Here is a 26,063-nt window from a genome sequence, read left to right on the forward strand (position 1 = left end):
ACCCTATTGTACCAACACACTTTAGCAAGATGCGTCGACAAGCATCGCACTCGCCGTCGTAGTATCCATCGCTGGAACTCGCTCCATTTGCGCATTACATTTCCTTCGCCGGAGCGGCGTCCCATCCGCGCCGCGGTTTCAAGATTCAAGAACCGCCTCCCCGCCCCCCGATCCTCATCAGCTTACGTCATAAAAGCCCCGTGTAATCACGCTCAGTGTTGAGGCGGGGGCGGGTGAGGTGTTTGGCCTCTGGAGCGTCCGTGGAGGCGATTGGGGGCGGTCGGGGGCAGGGGACGGTTCGTGCTCTCAACACTCGAGCATAACTCGAGCGAGGCTCCAGCGTGAGTCGAGGGAAATGAGAAATTCCGCATTTTTATCGGTCCCGAGTGAGACACACTCGTGCACTTAGTAATTTGCTCCTTCGTTGGTTGGGATAAATTTGCCCGTTCGAAGGGCCGGGGTTTGTTCGACAAGTATCATCATATCAGCAAGTCTCGTCGACTTCACAGCGCCATTAGCTGAGAGATATTGAAGAGTTTAGTCCTTTGGAGGTTGTACATGGTGATATTTAGAGTAAGGTAGTATTAAGTGACAATACTCCCTTCTCGGGAGTGTATGGTCTATAACACCAAATTAGAAAACTTTTAACATATTCATAAGCTCTTATTTCACTCTGCCGACTTGAATGCTATTCAAATAATTAGTTTATGCCAATTAGGTTTTTTTAGTTTGAACTTTTTAATCCGCAAATCTCTACAGGACCTGTATGATCTTAGGTTTTCCCGGCGTATCAGCTGCAGAAAAGTTTCTCGGATCGGGCCCCCTCTAAATATTTTTAAGTAATCCAATGGCGCTATTTATAAGCCCTTGAAATCTATGTCCCTCCTAAGAGGTGGAACTCAGTATCATTTGAATAATTTGTTTCTGAAACGTTAATCTGGCATAATATGATTATGAACACAATGCTGATGATGACACTACTTATTTGAATAGCGTCGAGAAAAAATTAGAAGGTGGAGTTCGCAAGGGTCTTTTGTGCATATTTCAACCTAATATTCGCCGTGGAAGCTGAAAAATAGTATTTCTATCCATTAATTAGTAAGTTGCTCCAGCAACTGAAAGGGCGCTTGGTGATATTTAAGAGTGCCTAAAAAATTTTATTAAAGTAAATTATTTCGATTACTTACAATCGTAATATTTATTTTATTATCCCTTAATAACAAAGAGTTACTTTTAGTTGATAAATTGAAAGGTTGGCGCCTTTTATTTTTATTTTAAATAACTTTGTTCTGCCGATTTATGATTTATTGAATCCTTCTGACTTTCAATGGGAAAATACTTCTTCAGTTCGGTACAGCTAAAAGAAAATATTTTAGCCGAGCAAAGCTGAGCTAAGGTTCTGGTGAAAGTTTTCCTCGTTCTCTTGGTTTGTTTTTATCTAAGACATCAAATTTACTGAGATTCCTATGGGAAAAAAGAATTTTTATCAATATTATGAGCATTATGCAATATTAACTATTATATCTCTTTTTCCCTTCAATCTTTTCTTGAATCTTAAACCGGTTCTTTGAAGGCGGAATTTTCTTTTTTTTTTCAGAAATCTTGAGTGGACTATGCGACAACAATAACGAGAAAGATGACGAGAGGGGAATTAAAGGTAAGCCTGATTTATTTCCATCCTAACTTGTTTAGAGTTCTCATACTTTTTGTGACTGAAGGTTTTCCGTACCTGAAAGATTGATAGAAAAACTAACGACTACTTTTAAACCCCAACCATCTAACACCTCACATTTAATTATCCTTCATTTTCTGACTTGAATGATGTTCTTTAATCCATGAGTGATTGCTTGGGAAAGCATAGGCATTTGCTATCATCACTGAATGTTTCAGTCATAATTTGACCCATGTTAGGCTTTATTATGGCCAAGCTGAATATTATTCGTTAAATCTTTCGCGGGCATTCGTCATGTTAAATAAAAACTTTTGGGCTATGTCGCTGCGTCAATTTTTGGGTGGCCCAAACGTTTCCCGACCAATGCTGGTCGCTTTCTCAATAGAATCAGATATAGGCATAGCCCAAAAGTATTTGTTTAACTGAATACTATTATCGGGGAGGCTAACATACAATAATGTAGGTTAGAGGCTCAAGGATCGATACTTGATACTGCTGCATATGATGCCTCAGTTATAAAAAAAATAGTCGAATTTTTAGAGTAAAATTTTGGGCTTCATGATACGTTCTACCTTTTACTATGGATCAGTTGACCGTCAAAACGTAATACTCGAGGAGCACTTTAAATTCTATATTTTACTAGATTAAGTATAGGAATACAGTTACTCTAATTATAGAGAATCGTTTAGTCTCCAGTGTAACAACTTGAATGCATATTCCTAATTTCCTCGCCTTCAATATAAAATTTACCTATTCAACACTTAAAACTCCTCCGAAGATGTATTAAGCGTTGGAAAAGTTGAATCACGGAAGTTAAAGTTAATCTTTGAAAATCAGTAGTATATTCATCACATCTTCTTTATTTCCATTTTTACGAGATTGTAACGAATACAATTAATTAATCTGAAAGTATGAAGTGTCCTTTTTAGCACATTTTCTGTAGCGGAGAATATTTTGGCCTAAAAATCTATTCAATGGAAGCTAATTAAGTCTCCTTTACGGAATTTATACTTACAAAAGTATGTTGTGTTGCTCAAGGTGTAATTCTATACGTTTAGGTGATATATTTTCAAGAACGTCAAAGAATGGATGGCGTTTAGTACGCGGTGATATTTTAGAATAGCGAATTATAGCGAATGCCGTAAATTGATCTGAAAATATGAAGTCTCTTATTTTGCGATCTCGTTTGGCCCGAGGGCGTACCCAGGATCATAACTAGGGGGGTCAAGACATGGTCCAGAGGGGGGGCAAGCCATGGTCTGGGGGGCAAGCCAAGTTGTGACATTAGTTTATGAAATTATTTCCATGAAAAAAAAGTTTTATTTTAGTTACATATCTTATACTAACACATATAATTTTTCGTGGGTTTGAATAAAACATTTTTGAATGCTTTCGTTTCAATTCAATACCGATTTTGCTTAAAGACTTTTGCGATTTTTGCTTCTAGGGGTGGGGGCAGCCGCCCCTCGCTAGGTACGCCCATGGGCCAATTTGGAAATAAAATTTTATCCCACGCCCATGGGCCAATCTCAGAGAGTGGTATTTCTTCGTGATATTCGGATCACACCATCGCCACAGCCGCGAGTGGCAACTTTTGTAAACCCTTTGAAATGGGCCATTGACAGCACTTTCAGAAACTGAATGGGGAATCTCATATTAAATGCTTCCTGCGTCATTTATTCGTTATTTTCTATTAATTACCTTTAAGTTTGTAGGTGTGAGGACTAGAAAAGTAACACCTCCCGCTCAAAGAGTATTTACTCTTAAAAATACATGCATGAGTGCGGTTTTCATTGCTTCGTGCGCGAACGTTGAGTCAAAGTTTTCCTTCTCCGAATTGAGATTCAGCTTGGCTGTGGCCAAATTATCCTCCACCACGCTATTGTTCTCGCCCCGTTCTTTAGCAAATCTCATCCCCCGACCTATGCCCCCCCCCCCACCCCAGGAGTCCTAACCACCCCTTCCCTGAGTCTCGAAACCCTGGCCAATCTTGCCGCGGACCCTGGCGTCTTTGCCCCCGAGAAGGGTCCACGAGAGATTTTGGAGGGTGGAGATCAACCCCCGGCCATACCTTCTGGAAAAGTTCCAGTGACTGGGGGTGAAGCCGGCGGAGGGTCGTTATCGGACAATCGATTGGTCGAAAGCAAAACGGCGGGAGTAATCGCTCCTAAAAAAACCCTTTCTCGCCCTCCGACATTTTCCTATCCCTGAAGACCTGCCCCTGAAGCCGTTTGTGGCCCAAGAATATTTGCCCCGATTCTTCTAACGTAGCATACCGTTCGGTTGTGCGGCACCTTGGTCCACGCAGCATAAACTGGCAAATTTGTTTTCCGCGAGGGCTTTTCTTTTTCGGTAGTATCCTGAGCCTTAATTGTTTCAGTAACGTTGAAGGGAGATACATTTATCAGAAATTAGGTCTATCCATTACCAAATGGGTTAAATATTTCTTGCCCCTCCAATTCCTCACCCCAAATTCTAGCTTCAATATTTCGTGCAAACTCATTTGGTTGATTTATTTAAAATTTTTGCATCCCATCTATGGCTTGTAAGCGTATTTTGGGTTACCCGTGTCTTTTTTTTTAATACTGTTCCCTTTAATGTGATCTATTTAGGGCTGATGAAGACGCGGGTGGCCTAAAAAATTGCTAGTCAAACTCATATTGATAAAATTTTATTTCCAAATTTGTTTCTACTCAAGTATTGAGACTTGAGTGAGTTGATGGAATTTAGTAGTGAGAATCTTCTACAGTAATTATCGTGGAGAAAACTGAATAAGTTGGAAGGATGTGTGGTGACGATGTATTAACTGAGGTTGCTCGGAATTTTTAAAGGGAGTAAAAGGGTGCTCAGATTGGAGCCGCTTTAGTTTCAGACTTTTAGCATCGGAAACAGCGGTGTGACTGCCCGAGCTCAGTATTACTAAACATTGTTTGAGGTCACAGAACACCGCGGAGTAAACTAATGAAGAGGCAGGGGCAATTTCCACAGTTTTAAATTTATTGGTACTACCGGTTTCGCTTTACAGCATCACCTGATGATGCTGTAAAGCGAAACCGTTAGTACCAATAAATTTAAAATTGTGGAAATTGCTCCTGCCTCTTCATTATGTTCCGTTTCCTCTCCATCTCGCCTGAAACCTCAGCTTATATACGGAGTAAACTACCCAAAAACCTGGCCATATTCCCATGTCCATATTCTAACTTATTTTGGGAAGGTCAAAATAATTGCTGCTAGATCGTGCGATGGACAACGAAATGGTGAGTGGCGTAGTCCGGGGGTTCCGGATTACGCCACCCGAAATATAAAAACAATTATTTTCTTTCGTAAAAGAGAACAAAACATAGAATCATTAATTTACTAACTATTTCTTTAATAAATGAAGTTTTTTGTCGTCAATGAATAGTGTTAAAATTAGTTTAAAGCCCTCTACAAAAGAAGCCCACTACTAATAATTATACAGTCATATTTGTAAATACACCATTCATATTGACTAGAAGAGATAAGGTGAATGGGTAAAGAGAGCTATTTAACGTTACATTTGATCAAATTTTTCACCCGAGCGTCACTCACTGAAGTAATTTTGTCAGTCCATAAAAGGCGGTTTGATTTTTAGTTAAATGAAATACTTTAGCCAAGAAGTACCAACATTTTTGCTACGTTTATGTCATTTTTTGGGTTGCTTCAACTCAAAATCAATTTTTTAGGATATAACAAAAGCCCTCAAATCAGCATCCATGAAAGGCAAATATTTTGGTCCACGATGTGGGGTCAAATATGTGGGGTGGATTAAGTATTTTGATAGGTGCTGCTGTTGTTCTGCCGAAAGGTGGAAACACTTTGGCTGGAGCGGCACACCCCGAGGTGACAATTTTTTCATTTTCGCCCGGGCTATCGCGTTTATGAACGTATCTAAGCAAAGCCATTCGATTAACTCTGTGCATTATCGCAACTCTCCGCAAATAAGTCCTTCGTTTCTCGTTTTTGTAACCGTATTCGTTGTGCAATATGCCACACGGCCCTCTCTTAGTCTTTCTTGCGCATATTCTGGGCATCTAAAAAAAAACAACTTCTACTCGTGTCACAACCGTACCCATAGCACTCGCAAAAATAACAAACATGTCGATACAAAGTAACTTCCTAACAAAGTAATCGCTGTTATTGGACCATTAATGTCTATCATTTACCAATAAATAATACTAAACTTTCTATCTACGTTCATTTAACAAAAATCTTCAAATAAATCGAACGAAAATACCTACTTTTGACTGTTGAAAATCAATATGGGTCTCTGCTAGCGTCCGTGGCGCGAGGCGGCTGACGCAATACCGTGACACAGGTTCAGACGTGCAAGCTGCTTCTCTATCCCCTTGCTTAGTCCGATATTCCCTATCATTTTGTTGACAAGTCTACTGTCACTACCGTACATTGGCACAACCGTGCCCAGCCTACCCTAACCACCGATGATCGGCGGCGAATCCGTTGGGTGGTCAGGGGTGCGGCAGGGCCCCGGTGGGTTGGAGGCTTCGGAATAACCACCCCTTCTTGGCACAACGTGGCTTGGAATCAAAAATTACGGTCGCACGGATGAAAAGAAATGTGGAGCATAAAAAATCACGCTCAGTTTTGAGTCATAACAAGTTATTTTATGTGACATAGACCTACTCGTCCGGTGGAAATAGTTCAGTGTGATGTGGAAATTTTCAGCAAACACCTCAAAACTTTTTCTTGTTAGATTGCGTTGTGCGGTGCATGTAAATACCGCGATTCCTAGCATAGAGTGAGCAAGTTCAGTGACTGCGCCCCGAAATTGAAAAAAATTAAATTAAGCAAATTCGTTATGAGGAACTAGAAAATTTACTAAAGGCGGTGATTTGAATGAAAGATATACCACGGGCTATTTTTTTTAGAGTGACGTACGTATCGCGTCATCCGTTCCAAATATTCATAGCTCGGTAAACATTAAAAATTTCAAGGTATAAAGGATGAACTTGAGTAGCGGTCTGTTGTCCTCTTGGAATGCCATTTCAAAGAGTCAGGTTTTGATCACAATCAATGCCGTATTGAGATTACATCTGTTTTGAAGAAGCTTGGAATACCATCTTGCAAATATTTTAAGGTATATGCTACTTCCGTTCTATTCTATTCCATTCTATGCCATACTATTCTGTAAATGTTGAATGTTATGAATATAGTGACGTAAAATGCTTGAGGAGAGTACGTGGGTATTTCATGGATGGATCACAAAGACCCCTCCGCCGGAAGACGTTCTCATTAGGAGTCAGAACAAGCTATCCCCGCCATAGTTGGCACCGCTAATAGAATCGACAGTTTAATCAGCATGAGGACAAGTTAGCATGGGCCTGACTAACAGCTGTCAGCATTCGTATGAGACTCACAGAAGAGGTGGATGCTGACCGTTGTAAATAATGCAGTATTTACGAAATTTTCATTCATTCATTTCTCGCCAATATTAATTATAATTTAACTTGAACGGGCATTCGAAGATCTGATTCTCCTTATTGTCCTTAAAATGTGTACGTTCATCTTGTATTATGCTTATAATTCTCATGAACATAAAAAGGGCAGTTTATTTATAACAACCATATTAGCAGAAGCGAAATAGACAGAACAGCCAATAATAAAACAGACTTTTTCCATTTAAAAAGTATAGTGCCGTAGATAAATTTTTTATTGAACTTCTGCGTATTTCATAGTGAAGCGGTAGCAATTGAAATAACCCTAGTACCAGGCGCGAAGCCAGAAATTTGCTTTTGTTGTCAATTTGAACGTCAATTCCATTAAGTCAGCCGTATATTTCGTTTCAATTATTCTCGAAGTTAAGTTCATTGTTAGTTATTGGCGGACATTATAAAATGTACTATATTGAAAAATGGGGCTTCAAAGGGTTAATACCCATAGGTCGGTGGTCTCTTCCGTCGATGTATCGTGGGTTATCACCAAAGAACAAAAATTTTGAGGGAGAGCTAAATCTCCAAAAGGTCCCTCCCTGGCTGCGTGCTTGCCAAGCACATCCTTTATTTACCATTCTAATTCACCCACAGGTTGTAGTCGTATAACGTTCAAGATATAGGTATTATCGTGAGAAATCATGAATCAAAGAAATTAAAAATTCATTTTTAGATTATAAAAATACAATAACCGTGAAGGAACACTACTACCGGCAATGTGGCTGAATTGAAAAACTGCTGGAAATATGTTATGAATGACTTTCCACGTAAGGTTGTTTTTATAATCTCTCGATTAAAAATTTGGGATGCGACTACGTCGCGAGAATTTTTTCTGATATAGGTCATTAAATAGTCTTAAAACTGGATTCGAACAAACTTTAACCTAACACCTAGTACCATGAGCCTCGGTATAATTGCCATGGGAATTAAAGAACATGGATAGCGTAGTGGTCTGCGCAGTGGTCCGGAAAGCCAAAGATCCATGGTTCGATTCCCGGTCCAAGGGAATTTTTTCTCATGGAAATTCTTGTATAAAAAGCCTAACTATATTCATAAATCCTCATCAGCCACTAGGATCTATCTAGTATCCTCTCAGTGTCAACCTCATTGTAAATTCATTGCACGAACGGCGCTACACACTTCATTGTTGTGAAAGAAACTGATACTCAATTGGTATGTATATGCTTGTAACTGCAACAAAGCATGCATTGCACCATCCTCTACGGTGATAGAAAGCTAAAATATCAGCGGTGGGATTGAAATGCAGGTTATTCTATTAACCATGTCAGTTTAGCTAAATATAACGATTAAGTAAGAGATTTCTAAAATGAAAACGATGTCCAATTTAATGTGAAGAAGAACAAGTGTTCAATCCAGTCAGGGGAGGTTCATGTAATTTTATAATTTTGCTTACCTAAATTATAATCTTTCTCCTCCATTAATATTGGCTTTTTCCTTATTTCTTGCTTTATCCCATGCTATTTATGTTTAATCCCATAATATTTACAGATTATCAACCTCTTTGCTACCACTACGGTGTCTTAGTTGGGAATATAGTAAATGTAATGACCTAGAAGTATTCAAAACATGAACTCCTAATTGTGCTTCTACTATTTTCTGTCAGAAAAATAATATTATGATTTCTGCGCTTTAATTTATGGAAATTCCCTTATAAGGTTCTAAATTTTATTATATATATAACAATGAGTTAAAACCAAGGGAAGTGCATATATGTGGCACTTTTCCGCATGAGGAAGTTGATAGTTGAAGCCGCCGTAGGAGGCCCTGCGATTATATGTATACCCACATATTGTTGATAGCCTTTGAAACAAGCTTCGCGTCACCACGTTCAGCAGAAGTGGTAAGTCTTACGGTAAAATTCAGCCATAGATTGTAAAAGCTGCTTGAAAAAGTATTATTGAAGTATAGGCATTTAGTCGTCCATTACGATGGCTCTCCATTCACACGTAAAAATGAGTTCATGCACAGGAGACTTGAGATCCGAACCAATGCAATATCAGGAATTATGAGATAAAGAAATATTCATTATTCTTGGTCTCCTCGGTTGGTGGTCTACAAAGAACATGCTAAAGTTGACAACGATGTCAGAGCTTCTTTGAAAAAATTATTATCATAAAAAGTGGGTACATTAAAAGAACTTAGTAATATTAACGATAATAATAAACAAGAAAAACAACTTACAATGTCGTCATTAATTCATACAATGGAATTCTATATCGTACCAAATTGTTGATTTTTTTCTATATGTAAGTACTTGGGCAGTTACGGCGGAAGATGCTTACGCTATGAATTATATTGCACAAAATACTTACAAAAAAGGGATAGAGGTAATAAACGAGACTATATTACAAATGAAGAAGAATAATGAACAACTTTTTTTCATTCAATAATGCTTGATCATCAACATCATAAGTCAAGAATCCTAAGTTTAGTTTCACATTACGCACTCCTATCCACCAGCCTTTTTATAGAGACGCGTTTCTCCTCTTATACATCCTTTATAACCTATCATATGTAACTAATCCCCTTATCCTTCTTCCCTTCCAACTGTCCTTCTACAATTGTTTTCACCAGGACATCATGTCTCAGAATGTGGCCATCTAAGAAGACTTCTCTTTTCTCCCCATGATATTTGACATTGTTTGAAACTGTGAATAAGCATTTTTTTCAATCACTTGGACAGTATTGGCGCAACCTCCTTGCATTAAGAGTCTGATCGCATTTCTCATATCGATATTGTTGTATGCCCGTGACTGGAAGGTCATCCCCTCCCAAATGTTAGCCATGACATTCCGTGCGCGGGTATTCGGGATGGGTGGGGGGAGCGAATTTCGGCGTCTCTGCGGGGGGTGTGGCGCGCCTTTTCGGCTCGGCCGAGCGTAGGGTGTGATATGGAGTGGAACGCTATCGAAGGCCGCGTCTGCCACCCTGAGGGGTGCCGCCGTGCGAGGCCCCGCGGTGACACCAACGGAGCAGGCTCATCCCACGTCGCCCGAATCCCCGCTCCATTAAAAAAAAGACTAATACCCCGAAGAAATAAGAATATTGAATAATTTCGTCCTTTTTGCGGCGTAGTTAACTTGTACCTACCTAATAATCTATTCTTCCTCCATAGCTTCAGTTTATCTTCCATAGTGAATCGGGCTTGAACTAGGCCCCGCGGTGACATCAACAGACGCCACCAAAGCATTGCTCGATAAAATAAAATGCTCGAAATAAAAATATTTTATAATTTCGTCCCATTTAGAGCGTAGGCAGCTTATACTTATGTAATAGTCAACTCTTCCTCCATTGGTAAACGGGTTCGTATAAGACCTTAGCGTCGACACTAGTAAAGGATGCCCATTATTAATCTAACGCCACCAAAGGCTCACTCGATTCAAAATAACTACCCTATCGTAATAAAAATCTTTCATAATTTAGTCTTTTTTACAGAGTAGGTAAAATGTAGTTGCTTAATAGGTCTTTCTGTAAATATTTCCTGCAGTCCCAAAAATAGCCAACGTAAGAGTAGATTGCGATAGCAAAGTTTTATTCTTTCCTGTTAGTCATGAAGGAGTTCCATCAAGTAACGCCTCAAATTATTGCAAATATAAATGATTTATTCATCAAATTTCGGCAATTCTCCAAGTTTGCTTAGATATATTTCGACTGATTCGTTTTTTAGCCGATTATCAATCAGTCTTGTATTCCAGTGATTCGTATTTATGCTCGCCATATAATTGTTTGTGCGTTGCCGACCGTTTCTTGTGGGTATGTTCGGCGTGCTTAGTACATTGTCCATCGCCCCCTCGATCCTTTAGACAGCCCCACATCTTTCCATTCCTTTTATCATCAGCCACCGTACCGTGCCGTCCCGCAGAGGTTCGCACACTCAACGCGCACCGGAAGTCACGTCACTGATGGGGGCGTTAAACATGGCGCCAGATGGCGCCGCCCCCAACACCGCCTTGAGAATCAGCGTCGAGCGGCGTTGCGGTGGCGTGGGGCGGCACTCGTAATGGAATCGGCTATTACAGCCCCCGCGGGCGGGGGGCCGAGACTTAAAGACACATTCCCCGGGCCGTGAGGCGGCAGATATTCCTCTCATTCCTTATTCCTTATTTTTTCCCACCTCTGCCGCTCGTATAACGTTCCGGAGGGGATGGGGATTAAGATGGTCGTGAGATTGCGATCCTTGGGGATCGTTACTATTCTAATCAGCATCCGCTTAGGGAGGAGACACTGTGTCGGTCAGCCCTGCATACGAATCCCCACAACCTCCCCGCACCACTTCCCTCCTCTCTCTTTTCTCTGCATCCCATCTCCCTCAACACGATCACCCGAGCCCTTGCCGCCACCGCATGCGAGATCCCTCCGCGGCTGAGGCGGGAATATCGCGCGCCTAATTGAATGCCGGCGAGACGGTCGAATGCGGAGAGTTTAGCGGTCCGGTGGTGGGTCAGCGCGGGCGATCGCGGGTGGTTACTCGATCTCCTTGTCAATGTATCACTGCTTCGCTTATCGCCCTCTTTGTGTAGACTCTCAGTTCGTCTTTAAGATGGCAGGAAATTATATTTGAAATGTACAGGTTTGTGTAAAACTTCGCGCGTTTTTAATATGTGATAAATTTGAATAAAGATGAAGTCATGGACTTCATTTCACAGATTTTCAACGCAGAATTACTACGTATTGTGATGGAGGATGATGTAAATTATAGCATAATTCAATTATTTCAGATTACGCAGGTATAATACAGTTTCCTCATAAGTAAGATGAAAAATTACGAGATAAGTGTTTGCTGTGTATAACTATGTGATAAGTGTTTTTGTTACTTGAGTGGCGTGGTTGTACTAGCACAATTATCCGGGTTCCCCAAGGATAGGAGAGGTTATTTATGTTATCAATGCAAAAGTGAGTCATCTCGGGTCTCTTTATGTCTCCGAGTGGTCATTACTTCCAGAAACTATGTTTTTTAATCACAATTCATTTTCCGTCATATTTATTCACGCTTCCTTACCTCTGATTCAATACTTTTGTTTTGTATTCATCTCCATTCTCTGGTAAGAGGCTTTGGCAAGGGGGTAAAGCGTCATAATTTTAGTGAGATCTGTATTCGTGATATTTCTCATTTGTACTACGCAGCATGAATTTGATGGAAAACTCCTGGCACCAGAGTGGCAAATAACTTTTGGGCTATCAATATAACAATTTACGAGGGCGGTTTTTTTTCTACCTCCGATTGCTCCGCAAAAACACCACACAAGCGACAGGAGGGTACTGCGCGGATAGGGCAACTGCCCATCCTCTGCACCAAACTTTCAAGTCATTTCTGACGATATGTTTTTGGTTGAAAGTTAGTGGCAACCTCATTAACTACACTGCCTCAATTGATTCTCAAGGCAAGTGAGCACTGCGGAGCAACAGTCTGAAAACTCGCCGAATGGCTTATTATTCACGTCTTCACCTAAATACCGATAAAAAGAGAATTTTTGCGTTAATGCAGCCGCTTAGTGTGAAACATTATACCCCTTCCCATTCAAAACAAAAGAAGAGACTTGTTGACTTCTGGAAGTGCTCTGATCCATGACAATGCCCGTCATCTCAGCGCTGATGCAGCCCAACTGCTCCTTGAGAAATTTCAATGGGACATTTTCGATCACCCGCCGTGCAATGTCAACATAGTGCCGTGCGACTTCCGTCTTCAGGCTGAAATGAAGATTTGGCTGCGAGGGAAGCATTTTCAAACGGGATATGAGCTTCAGGGCAAAGGAAAAATTCATTGGAAGTCATTGGCGGCAACATCCTACGAAGAAGTTTTGGTAAAGCTTGTCCACAGGCACGACCAATTCCTCAATCGCCAAGGCTATTATGTCGAAAGTACACTATAAGTGTTCTCAATATTTAGCAATGAAATAACTTTCAATCAATCACTTCGTCTTCTGCTCATGAGTCATAGGTGCTTGAACAAAAACGGTCCTCGTACATCATGCGAATTTATATTCGATTGCATTAAATTGAATACGCAATTTAAGTTGTGAGCTCAATTGAGTATAAACTACCTATTCTCACTTTAATATTCGTTTAAAGAGAACAGAATCGCTGAAAAAATGATTCAGGAGAAAATGAGCGATTGATGTTTACATTTGCCCTCATTGGAGACGGTATAAAGTCACGGTGGAAAGAGTGTAATTAAGCTATCATACATTCATTTAATTCGATGGCAACAGTAAATCTAACGCTTTCACGATTCTTCACACTTTTTCCCAGAGAATCACCTTGAAGTTTGGCAGGGGGTATTAGATGACAAGCCATGAAGCATAGATCGTAGGGAAAAAATAATTTGAAGATAGGTGGAGCAAAAAGTGAAATGTGTTAACAGTGTGTGCCTCGCTCTGTTTTTGTTGCAGTCATTAATGATGCGTGGGATGGACCGATTTTTTTCAGTCTTTTGTTCCTCTTGGTAGCTCCTTCATTATATCTCATCAGTCACGTTTGAGATGCTATCAGCTGAAAAAATATACCCTCGCTGCTATCGTGGAAGTCTCTCGATACGAAGTCTCTGTGTAATCATAGCCTACCGAATGGCTTCTTGTCCTCCCATAAGCTCACCGTCTCCTGTGATTCTCACTTCCTTCCCTTCCGGTAGTTCAAGCCAAGTATTCTGCTTCTCTTCGAGTTTTTTTCTCTTCTGTGCTTTAATACACTGGAAATTACGAGGTCTCAGTCTTTTGCGGAGGGTATGTTAAAATATAAATTGTTGGCATTACTATAAAATTGTGAAGGAAATATTGTGTCACAGCTTTTAAATTCTTTTCCTCAAGGTTTTACGAAAAACCAATATTTCTTTCATGCCATGCTTATTATACTCTACGTAATTCTGGGTTCATGGCGTGCGTGATATATACGAAAATTTAATTATAAAAGGGTAATGGAATATGAATGAATGCTTATTATAGATCACCTTGTTCACTTTCGGCTACAAGAAATACGCCGGGGAAAAGTGTCAGCCAACGAGGAATTTTTCCACCATTTTTTATATTTTACAGATTTCCTCTTCTTTTACCAGAGTAGTTTCCTGTAAATTATAAGGAATATCAACTGGAAATGCATCGCCTGGCGATGTAATGCCATGTGCAAGTGTGGAACAATATCAGAGTATTTTTCTCGCTCACTTAATTCCACTCACAGAATTCCTGGAAATGCGTCGAAAAGCAAACTATATTTTTTTAACTTGTTATATTTGCAAAAATATCATAATTATTAAGATATTAACCACGAAATAAATGGTTCCTTCTGTTCGTGACAAAGATTTGTCCTCATCATTGATAAAATACAGAATGAGACATATATTCCAAATTCTAAGTTACAAGCTATTTGTTAGGCATCTTCTGTTGAACTGCAATATTTTAACTCAATAATTAAAATTTCGTCTAGCTTTATTATCTTCTATTTTCGATACATATGATTCGTGCAATATCCTCAAAGTGACTTTGAAATGGTTATTCCCTGTCACTAGTCAGTTTCAGTCTTATTTATGTTTATTGCCTTTGGACGTTTCAATATTTTGCTGATAATGTGCTTTGCCATTATCAAGGTAAAAGCATAGGAGTCCGTAAAATTACTAACAACGGAAAATGACTAATCCGAAGTGAAAAAGTTTAACTTTGGTCGGATTTTGTTCTAGCATCGCAATGTCATCGGTGATTATATTAGCATCAGTACTTCATTTCCAAAATAAATCTCTGCATCAACAAATTTAAATGGCATAAGCTGCCTATTATTTGTTCATTCAACCCAAATTAACCAATTTGGCGCATTTTGCGTCAAATTCCTTTTTAAAATACTTATCATTTTCATTCCCATCAATAGAATTAATTTCAAACCAATTTTGTTTCATCCTCGTGTTAAACGCGAATAATGAATTATAGTTAGTCCCAATTCGAGATTTTTGTAAATGGATGAGGCATATTTTCTTATTTATACGGATATTTACCGTCCAACGAGAGAGAGTGGAAGCTTTAATCCGTCAACGAGCGATGCCCATTGAATCCGATACGAAGTACGCAGCGTCTAAAGGATGATTGAAGTGGCATGCATCGAGGAGGTGGTCAATTCCATTAACACTAAGCCTGAAAAGAGGTCTTTAACAAGATAAGAGGTGTCACGCGAGTGCCCCATCGCAGTCCACGTGACATTTAACCGATTTCCGCCCACCGTAGCCACACAGCTTCATCCTACCATTCAGGCCATAGAAGGCTCTTGAAGAAAGCCTGCACTCCTTTTTGCTGCTGAATTGTCACAAATATACTGTTGAAGCTTGAAATAACTTAATCCACTTTTTAGTTTATTTTTGGAGCCGGTCAAAATAATCCCACCGACGGAAAGAGACAGGTGCGAGACGAAAATTCAAAATGGACACCTAATTACTGTAAAATACATGCAAGTATCATGATAGTTAAACAGGAAATGACATTTTATAGAGTATTCAAACACTTGATGATACCAACATATGTTTGCTCTGAATATTCATCCTTTCTATTGCAGAAATTCTATCCATTTGTAGAGAAATAAACATTAGATTCTGAAGTCGTTACCCCTCTGTGTAGCCAAAAAGCTATGTGTCATTCGGAAGGATAAAGTGGATGGATTACCATAATATTTCAGAGGATTGCCACAGACGGCCATGGGAGAAAAATATATAAATATTTTCACAGTCCCAGGCAGAAATTTTCTGGAAGGAAAAGGGTTCAAGGCTGTAGCTCTCTATCCTTCCGACTCACTGTCAGTCCTGACAAATGTTTATAGAGCGATCTAAGTGTACTAAGTGAGAATCGTAAGCGTATATAAAAATCAATATCTACTAAGGCGACTATTTAAGTTAACTTATATATTATAATGAAGTGCAAAAAATAATAATAAACACGATTTAAAATATAGCATTTTTATTTTTTATTTAATTTATCTATAAAAAGTCTATTACTACTTTTCCTCTTCTATTCTTGACCTTGTTCAATTAATTTTTTTATGATGTTTCTTGGAGTTTAGGTCAATTGAAACCAAGTTATAGCCAACGTTTCGATTTATGTAAAACCATCCTGAGGACTATGAAAGTGAAAACATGAACAATATAAAATACAAAGATGACAACGATATAAAATATTTTTACATAAAAATGTTACGATCGCGTTTTTTATACAGTAACATAATTTAAAGTATACACATATATATATAAGAATAGAATAGAATCTTTAGTCAGAATAGAATAAAGTCTTTGTAAAGCACGTGTCGTACTGTTTAAATACGTTCAATTGTGGCGCCACACAAGGCCGAATCCAGGATTTTGTCCTGGGGGGGGGGGGGGTCACAAGGGTAACCCGTAATACACAAAACAAAACGAAATCAATGACAACGGGACCCTATAAAAAATCATGCCTATTATTTTAAGGGTCGTGGGAGGCATGTACCCCCGCCTCCCCCCCAATCCGCTTATGGCGCCACACGTAATTCGACGCTTAATTGTTATTGTATATGTTCCTCAGCCTCACTGATTTCAGTAGTTACCCTGTAATATGACAAAGATTAATAAATAAATCCACCTTTTGCCCCATATAATTTCATCATATGTTCCGATAGAAAAATAACGAAATTGTGATCTTTCTTGCATGTTTACAACAATTTTGAATTTTTATCAATGCAAGGGCGTACCCAAGATCAAAACTAGGGGGGCAAGCCATGATTGTCCAAGTTGTAGGTAAGATTTAATCATGGAAAAGGTGAATGAAATCAATATTTAAGGAAAATGTAACAGCTCTTGATTAGTTAATTTTTAAAGTTATTTGCTTGAAAAAATATTATTCTCCTAAAAGACATTTGCGATTTTCGCTTCTAGGGGAGGGCAGCTGCCCCCTCCTGCCCCTCGTTGGGTACGCCCATTTATAAATGTACTTTCAATGAATAATGGACATAAAACTATGCTTTGATTTTTTAAAGAGCCTGTAATTACTTCATTAGGTAAGTCAGTGTATTCTAATTTTCCAATGCTCGATTTAGTGAATCGCTACATCAGTATTTTGCGCCTGCCACGAGGTCAAGGAACCTTTAAATCAGCACGTATGGACCCAAATGGCCCACAAAGATCAGAGAACAAGAGTCTTGTTAATAGCGCGCGTGTAAAGGCACTTGAATCTGCGTTACAACCCTTCAAGCATGATGTAAACAAATTATTGGTGTTAATATTACGGATTCGAGCGAGACAATTAAACCTCCCATGGACCTTGAGTGTTTTTGAGGACAGTTTCCTGCATTTTAAGGAAACTGTAACAGCTCTTTATTTGTTTATAATATTAATTGATTGAAAAAATATTATTTTCCTTAAAGAAATTTGCGCTTTTAGCTTCGAGGGGGGGGGGGGGCAGCTGCCCCTCGCTGGGTACGCCCATGCATGGATTTACCATAGGGATTACTAACCGTTGGAAAGTTTTAGCTTTGCATGAATATGCGTATTTTTTCCTGATATACGTAACATTTTTATGACGGCGTGGAGTGCATGTGGGCGTCTTCTTGCATGCTACATACTGGTAGTTAATCACCCCCTGCCAAACAGGCCTGTGACTCGCAAAGGTATTATTTAGATGTATATATAGATTCAGGGCCGCGCCGGAACCATGAGTTTTATCAGGGGGGCGAAGGTCAGTTTGCCGCCCCCTCACCTTGTCTCCCTTACTTCCCTCTCTACACCTTCCCCGCCACTAAAATATAATACATCCGTAAAGTATTTTTTGAGATGCGATTGAAATTATATAACGTATGAGTCAGTGTCCTGCCATATTTAACTATCAGATGCCCAACACTCTGCTGCAGTGGCATTTACTGCTGAAGATTTTGATTCTTTGCCGTTTTTGCGGGTAGCTGATACATCTCTCTCGTTCCACCGGTCGTATTTTGTCGTTTCTCTTGGAGCAATGCATGTTATAACCCTCTTTATCAAGCATAAATAATTTTCCTCCAAGGTAATGCGGAGGTTGGGGTTCCCTGTTTAAGTTACCTCCAAATTTTGACTAAGGGTTTTTGAATATACCATGACAATGTCTACATAAAAGACTAATCTAGCGGAAGTGCTATCTTTTAAGGGATACTGATAAGAGCGATACCGAGGAAAGAAATTATCTTCGCTGTTGGGCAAGTTAGAAAAACTATATATTCCACGTCTTTTATTACTTATGTACCTGATGACGACGTGCCTCGCCGAAGCCTAAGTTCTCTTGTAATAAATCCATGCGGAGAAACAAAGTCATTCATGCTGTTTAAAATGACCAGTAAATTCCAAAAACCACGGAGCACTATGGGACGGGTAAGGGACATCAGTGGCCTCTTCCCCTTCCCTCTCCCCATCGAAAAACCCACAGCTATCCTTTTGCACCCCCTGCCCATTACCCCGCACTGCATTCGGATTAATGGCACAGAATAAATAGGCTGAATGAAGTTGCCTCTCTCTGCCCCCTCCCTCCCTACGTGGCGGATCCCCCTTCACCAACCCACCCTCCACCCCCGGGGGCGGATGAGGGGACCGTGGGGGCGGCGGGGGCGGGCTTCCTTTCCTTCAAACGGCCCACTCCCTCGGAGCACACACCCCTTTGAGGACCCGGGCGCGCGTGTGTCCGTGCCCCCCCCCCGACGTCGGCGGCGGCGGTCCGGGGGGCGGAGGGGGGGATCTACGCGCGACTCCCCCACCCCACTCCGCCCCCGGAGAGATTGCGACTGATGGAGTGGTCCTTAAATCATGATGCTCCCCTGCGCACGCCAAAGTCCGCTTCTTCGCTTTCCCCTTCAGCGCCCAGCGTCGCCTACGACGGGAGGGCCCCAACTCACCCTCTCCCCCCCTAGGAAAGACCCCCCCCCCCAAAAACCCCCCTAGCTGGGGCGCGACCCCCTGCCGAGGGCCGATTCCTTTCGTCGGGGCCGAAGGATAGTGCGGAAGGATGGGAGATCGGAAGGGATGTCCTGGCCCGGTCTTTTTAATCGCCCTCCGGTCGTAAGGCTCCAAAAAATAAGGGGTTTGCGCGGGGCCAAAAAAAAGGTCAGTCGGCGTGCTAAGGGCGGTGGTTTTCGTTGTGGAGACGCGATATCCTTTCCGCGCATCGAGGATTGAAGCACGACACCGCTGCCGAAGGTGGGGGCGCTTCCGTCTCCTACAAATGTGCGTTTTCCTACGTACTCTTCACGTGTAGTGTTACCTCCTCGGGATTGTCGGCGCAATTACATTACCCATCGCATCCTTCCATGCACCATGTTCCGATAAATCTTCCCTGTGTATTCTGATTTAAACGTCCCGGTTTCAAATTCCATGTAAGCCACTTAGGCCCCCAACGAACAGCTTAGGTAGGGATTTCATAAATTTGTCTATAAATTTTTTTATGATTAATTGTAGACTGTGTTAATTAAATTGTTAGCTTTGGAGACCAATTATTCGTTGATTAATTGTTTTATTATACGATTCTTTCACTTTCTTGTAAATTATGTAGTTCCTCGAAAGTCTGTCTTATGTTTAGTTGAGAATTTCGAAGCATATGTGATTGAATGCCAAATTTTGTGATTCACAGTCAAAAGAGATCGGTTATTAGATGAAATATTTTACATTTCATTGAAGTATTGTATTCGTAAGAGATTTTCTTAAACTTCCTTCCAAATCACCTGCCAATGTTTGGTTTCATTAGTTCAAGTTCAGGTCAAGTTGGACGATTTGTCCTTTTATGAAATTTTGTGCTTCAGTAAACTCGCGAATGACTCGGTAAAGGTCCACTTCTGACCATCAGTTGTTCATAAACGTTTTCTCGTATTACGGTCAACACGGCTTAAGTTCCCCAACATTATCATAACCTGACCGTCACCCCGCGTAGAGCTTGAAATCCGCCCTCATTTGTTTTTCGGACCGCGCGCTCACTCTTATTTTTCCCGCGCAAAACTTTCCGAAGTCGATCTTGTTCGATGTTCGATCCCAAAGCGTCGATGCGGTTGGAGGAGCGACTGCGACCGTCGCGGCACGAGACGACGAAAGGAAATAAAAGCAATGAGAATCAGGGTAAACCGCGCGCGTTGAAAAGAAATCCCTTTTGCATGCAGAGTATCCGAAATCATTGCATAAATTGAGGCGGTTAAGTGTGAGTGTGTCTTTTTGTGCGGGCGGGGGAAAATCCCTGGCAAGCTCTTATACGACGTCTCGGAGAGTTGAGATTGCCGTGACTAGTGTAACGCGGAGGGGGTGGCGCCGAGTGGTATGGGCCCGCTTCACATCTCCCCGCCCCATTCGAACGCCGCCGCAGCGGGGGCAGGGGTAAGGGGCGTCCGCGGTGGGGACGTCTTTTTGCCACCGCCCCACGCCCGCCTGACAGAGCAGAAGCTCTACCGTGCTTAACAGACCAGTTACTTCATCAGCTCGCTAGCAAAATCCCTTTCTCTCCTCCTCCGCGTCCCTTCGGCTCTATATCATCTCACCATCCCTCCCACGCTCAAACTCAACGTACACCTCCCCTTTGGACCATCTCTTACGCCACCGAGAAGCCCAAATCGTCCCATACTTCCTCCTCCTGCCGGAGGGCCATCTCCTCCCCAAAACACGCCCGATGGGTAAAAACGTCGGAGTCGTGGTTAGTAGGGGGAGGTTCAAGGGTTCAGGGTGGTGAAGATGGGTTGGGGAAAGGGTTAGCTCGTCTTTTTTTCTGGTGGGGGAGGGTACGAATGACTGCAGACTAAGATTTTACCCCTTTCTCTCTACCCTTTACCCCGTCTTTCCATTTGGTGGTGGTGGTGGCGGTGGGGGAGGCTCGTGATGAAAATTTATCGAAAAGGAGAAACTTGCCTCTCGACTGAAAATTTCGGTCCAAAAACTTGTTTTTTCCATTCCATACTTTTCACGCGCTAACTGTTCCTCCGCTCAGCCGAGCGACTTAAGTACCCGATTTTTGCCCTCATCCGAATACCAACATTTTGCCCTCTTTCCTGTCCTTATTTCAGCCTCCACTGCCTCCTTTACCCCTTCCTCCCGGAGCATCCATAGTGTCTAATATTTCAATGGCGCACTGCTTCCGGTACTAAAGTCGAGCCGTCCAGAACTGCCCCATGACACAAGAGAGGGCACCCTGATGACTGCATATGCCGCTCGGCCAATCGCTCTCTCTCGTATACAAGCAATATTCTCGCTCTCCCATGCGACGTTGACACTTGTGCGTGAATCTTCTGGGATACCTGGAAATATCCTTTCCTTTGTTATCACTTTACAGACTGTATTGAACCCTTTCTTTGGAAAAGAAGATTTCTCGAGTCTCACGCAGGGTGAGGTCATCCATGTCTCCTTCCGACGCTTCGATGTGATACTCGCCCATCGCCCACGGGGATTCAGGAAATAAATTATATCAGGGATTCATGAGTCAATTAATTGGATTCCTGAATCCCTGATGACGATGGGCGAGTTTCACATCGAAGCGTCGGAAGGAGATATCAAGGACATTCCCCGGTGTGATACCAGAGAAATCTTTACTGCCATTGTTCGCCGGGAAAAAGCCAGTCATTGCAAACCTCTCTTTACTTAGCCTTTTGGTCATCTCTGACCACAGATGTTTACATTTCTGACCTGGCAACCTTGCCACCACCCATCTGTTAATTCTTCTCCCTATCATGGGACAACTCTTGCCGTCTGTGCTGTAAACTCAAGTATTACGGTTCAATTTCCTCATTTTAATGCTAATGAAGGCGATAATGTGTGTTGTGTCTTGTGGCCAGCCGCCTCATATCATATGCAGTTTATAGTGTTCACATCACAGTCTAACAGGGAAACAGAGCTAAAAACACATCTCATGTTATATTTTGATGTTTCCATTTTCATGAACCAATTTGCGTTGAAAATGTGCCGTATGCTTTTTTTGCGTTAGTGGGGGCACACTTCACGTATTCAGATTAACAGACTTCCAATTTTGGCCGGTTATCAATAAATTTTCAGTTCTTTTCTCCATCATTATCATGATATTGAAGTATGACTTTTTTCTGATGATGACTTTTGAGCTGGAGAGTTTACATCAGTAAAATACAGCCAGAGCATAAAGAGCTCATCACTCGCTTAAGACGTGCCCATTTTGTGACGCCACTAAACAACTGTGGATTGCAGAATTTAAATGTACTAAAATATAATGGGCGAGGTAGGCACGTCAGCATGCGAACCACCATGATGACGCTCATAACAATAAATTTTAATAAAATAGTATGACCCGATTACCCTTGATGACCGCACGAAATTGGTGGACTCTACACCTCCACGTCACTTTGCTAGTTTTATTGTAAAGTTTTTTTGCTCTAGTAGTGAATTGATGCCAGGTTACCTATCATCCGTCACCATACCCATGAAATTATCCTATGTCAGATAATCAGATTTTTTCCTTTTAATTTCGGTTTTTTGTCTTCCTCCAAGGACGATTTATTTTTAAATTTATTGTTTGTATTTGACATTTGGCGGAAAAGTTCACTCTTAAAAACTTATAGACAGAAAAGTGATGAAACTTCGCATATTCCAATAAAAGTTCAAGGCCCGATAATTCTATGTTAAGTGGAATTTACGAAGTTACATTACTTTCCAGTCAACTGGAGTTTCACGAAGTGTTAGCCGCTGTAATAATTTTTTCGAACCTATTTTTATGCAAAAACATTTCTCTCTCAATTTGTTCGGCTGCCGTCGCAAGGAACTTTGGTGCTGAATTTTTGCTTTCTTGAGCTTATCTCCTCAACTAAATCCCAAAGTTATTCTATTTTCATGCCCATTTTCTGACCTCCGCTGCCTGATCTTTCGACCGGGGTTCAATTGATCCTTAGGACTTTTAAAACGGAAGGTATCCACCGATAAGTTGCGTTTTTGCCTCGGCGTTAGTGCCCAATCCGCAACCGCCCTAAACAAAAGTTCCCATCAAAGGCGTGTTTATATTTCATATCACCGCTATGTTATTCTAATTATTATTCCTTATTTCCACAAAATAATGCTCAAAGTCTGCATACTTGCTATTATCATCCAGTTTACTCTCTGTGTAAACCATGTTTTAGATGAGCTACTTAAAATCTTCGGCCCCCATATATCCTAGGCCAAATCCTTTTTTCCTCGTTTAATTCATCAAAAACTTCCTTACATTTAGCTTGCCATTTTTTTATCCTAAAAACTCATTGCAAAGAGAGTATATAATCATTCACCCTTTTAATTAATAGTTGTAGTAATTAAGTACTGCTTCTATCATATTACGCTGAGAGAAGGACATCTTCAAGTCTTTAGCACTACGTTAATTCATTGCCATGCATTGAGTTTTGGTCCATAGCTGACAATACTACAAATTGATTGATTTTATTGTAGCCCTTAAGATTTGCTTTCATGGCTATACTTTAGTATTTTTTCTAATGCCTTTTATATAGAATTTAAGGTTAAATATTAAATACTGAACTCCAATCCTGCTATATTATATTTAGATCATAGTATGCTTCAGTGATGGCAACTGGAGGCTGAATTAATAAATCCCATCCAGAAGGTTTTACTTCAGACTATGATACAATAGTTGTTTTGTATCAAATTACGAGTTCAATGAGATTGCCATTGTTATCTTATTCATATGCTATGGGCAGTCGCAGATCCATAGGGGGGCTAAGCTTAGTTATATTTTCATACATATATACCTTCTTTAACGAATAGGGTGGTTTCCTATTTTTTATTGTCTAAATGGAAATATTATTACTCCTGGAGTACGTATTTCACGCTTTTAGATTTTTAAATGACGATATCATTTTTAGCGATCAAATGAAAAGTGAAAATTTTCAAGTGCGCGAAAACGCGACGGCTGAGTATGAATACTGGGAAGAGCCCGTGTGACGTCATTCTGGTTCCGGCTGCCTCCGTGTGAGGCCACCTTGGTGCGAGGCTATGAGTGCCGCCACGATGCAGGATGCTAGCAGGTACCAGAGTATCCAGCTAGCAGGTAGCGCTTGGCTTAAATAAGGATTATTAATACCCCATCAAACGAAGGAAACTTTCCGACTTTAGGCAATTTTAATAAGTGATTATAAAGAGATGTTTCCCTGAGCTGTGTGCCTCATGCATGCATTGGTAATCTCAGACGAATTAAAACTCCTGACTACTCGTATAGCATTTAGGTCCCTGTGACGTCACGTATAGTGGCATCGCATTGGCGGCAATCTGGCCTTTTTAAATGAGGTTAAAATTGACCATTAATAATCGTCTAAACTAGGATATCTAAAACCAAATAATATTTATATTATGAATAAATAAATGGTGGGTAACAATACGCAATCAATGCCTTTCGTTTTCTTTGATGACGGAAACCACCCTCTACAAATGCAAAAATACATATTAGCTTTAAACTTGGGGCGTATTTTACACGCTTTTAGCATGTAACAATCCAGTGGTAGATCCAGAGAGGAGCTAGGGAGCCATACAACCCCCTTTTGTATTCAATTTACACTCGATAGAATCGTAATCTTAGCCCCCCCCCTCTTGTCCCTATCCTGGATCCACCACTGGCTATGGGGATAATGCGTAAACTGTGAAGATTCATTTACACAAATGCAAAACGGTTAACGTGCTCTAATTTTTATTGCTTGTACTCACAACTGAGTTCAACTCAATCCGTTTCGTAATTGTGAATTAATTTCTTTCCTACGTGGTGGAAAGTTGGCCACAATGAGCATCATGACAAAGCCCTTTGGTGAGCCCATATTGTTATGAAAACATTAAATGCAGGTTGACATATGCATGCTCAGCCCTTTCCATTGTGGAGATATTTCCACGGAAATGACCCCGGGAACAACAACACGGGTCCCTTTAAGTCCTCTGCCCTCTCTGACCCTTCACCCATTGGGGTCCCTTTCCTTGACGCCTCTAACGACCCTTTTTTCAGGGCTCAAAAATCAGGCGCATCGCACCGCAGGGTGGAGACGTGTTTGGACAGTCGGCCGCAAAATTAAAATACATAACCCTTCCATAAATCCGTGGCGACTCCACTCCGAAAAATCCTCGCGTTTCCGTTCCCTCCCCCACCCCTTTCCCGCTTTGTTTTCGTTTCTACCCCACCCCCTCCTCTCTGGGCACCGTGCCCTAAGGGTCCGACACCCCCGCCCCCTCCCCCACCCCCTGACCCATCCTCCTCCTCCTCCTTCTCCTCCTCCCACACACGTCCAAAGTGTGCTAGTGTATCCTCCAAATTGCGTTCCGTGAATGAAAACCGTTCTTCTCCTACCCCCCCCCCTTACCACTGCTTCCCCTACCTTCTCCTCCTCAAGTACGCCCACCCCTTCCCGTCACATTCCGCAAAGCCATGTTTTTCGCAGTTCGCAAAACATTTCGCTGTTTTGTTTCTCGGCGAGTCTTTTTTTTCCTCGACCTCTCCTTTTCATCTTCACCTCCAGGTTTTGAATGCGTAATGGAGAGTGTAAGACACGTTTCATGCGTGTCATCCGCGAAAAAGATCGAACACTTATCTTATTGAGTTTAATATAGATAAGAACTAGAGTACTTGGTTCACTTTTTTCTGCAGACGATAGTTCGAGAACGTGCATACTTTGAGAACATTTCAAAACTGTGCCTGACTATTTGAAAATTTAAAAAAATCTCAATCGCCTCAGGCTCAGCCTTGTGGAAGTTCGTTTTATCGTAAATGAAAAGGAAAAATTGCTATGTTCCATCAATTTATTTTCAGGTACAATTATTTTCGAACCAGCGGCATCGAAAGTACCCGGTACTCGAAGATGATGCCGGTGTTACTTGAAGATAACGCCGCTGCGTCGAAACTAGTTGTACCTGAAAATATATTGAGGGAATATAAAAACGTTCGTCTCTTCATTTACGACAAATTCATCAACAGTGGCGCGAGACTTTTTCGGAA

The 26,063-nt window shown here is 41.1% G+C and overlaps 1 protein-coding gene across 1 annotated transcript in view; it reads left to right on the forward strand.

Moving 5' to 3' along the window:
* Positions 1 to 26,063, forward strand: part of LOC124171168 — a 343,759-nt gene that overhangs the window by 261,791 nt on the left and 55,905 nt on the right. Inside the window, exon 7 of the mRNA XM_046550309.1 lies at positions 1,598 to 1,657. Coding sequence (XP_046406265.1) covers positions 1,598 to 1,657 — 60 coding nt within the window. The remainder of the gene's footprint in view (positions 1 to 1,597; positions 1,658 to 26,063) is intronic.

The sequence above is a fragment of the Ischnura elegans genome, chromosome X (genome assembly GCF_921293095.1).
Source record: "Ischnura elegans chromosome X, ioIscEleg1.1, whole genome shotgun sequence".
NCBI classification, from domain to species: Eukaryota; Metazoa; Arthropoda; class Insecta; order Odonata; family Coenagrionidae; genus Ischnura; species Ischnura elegans.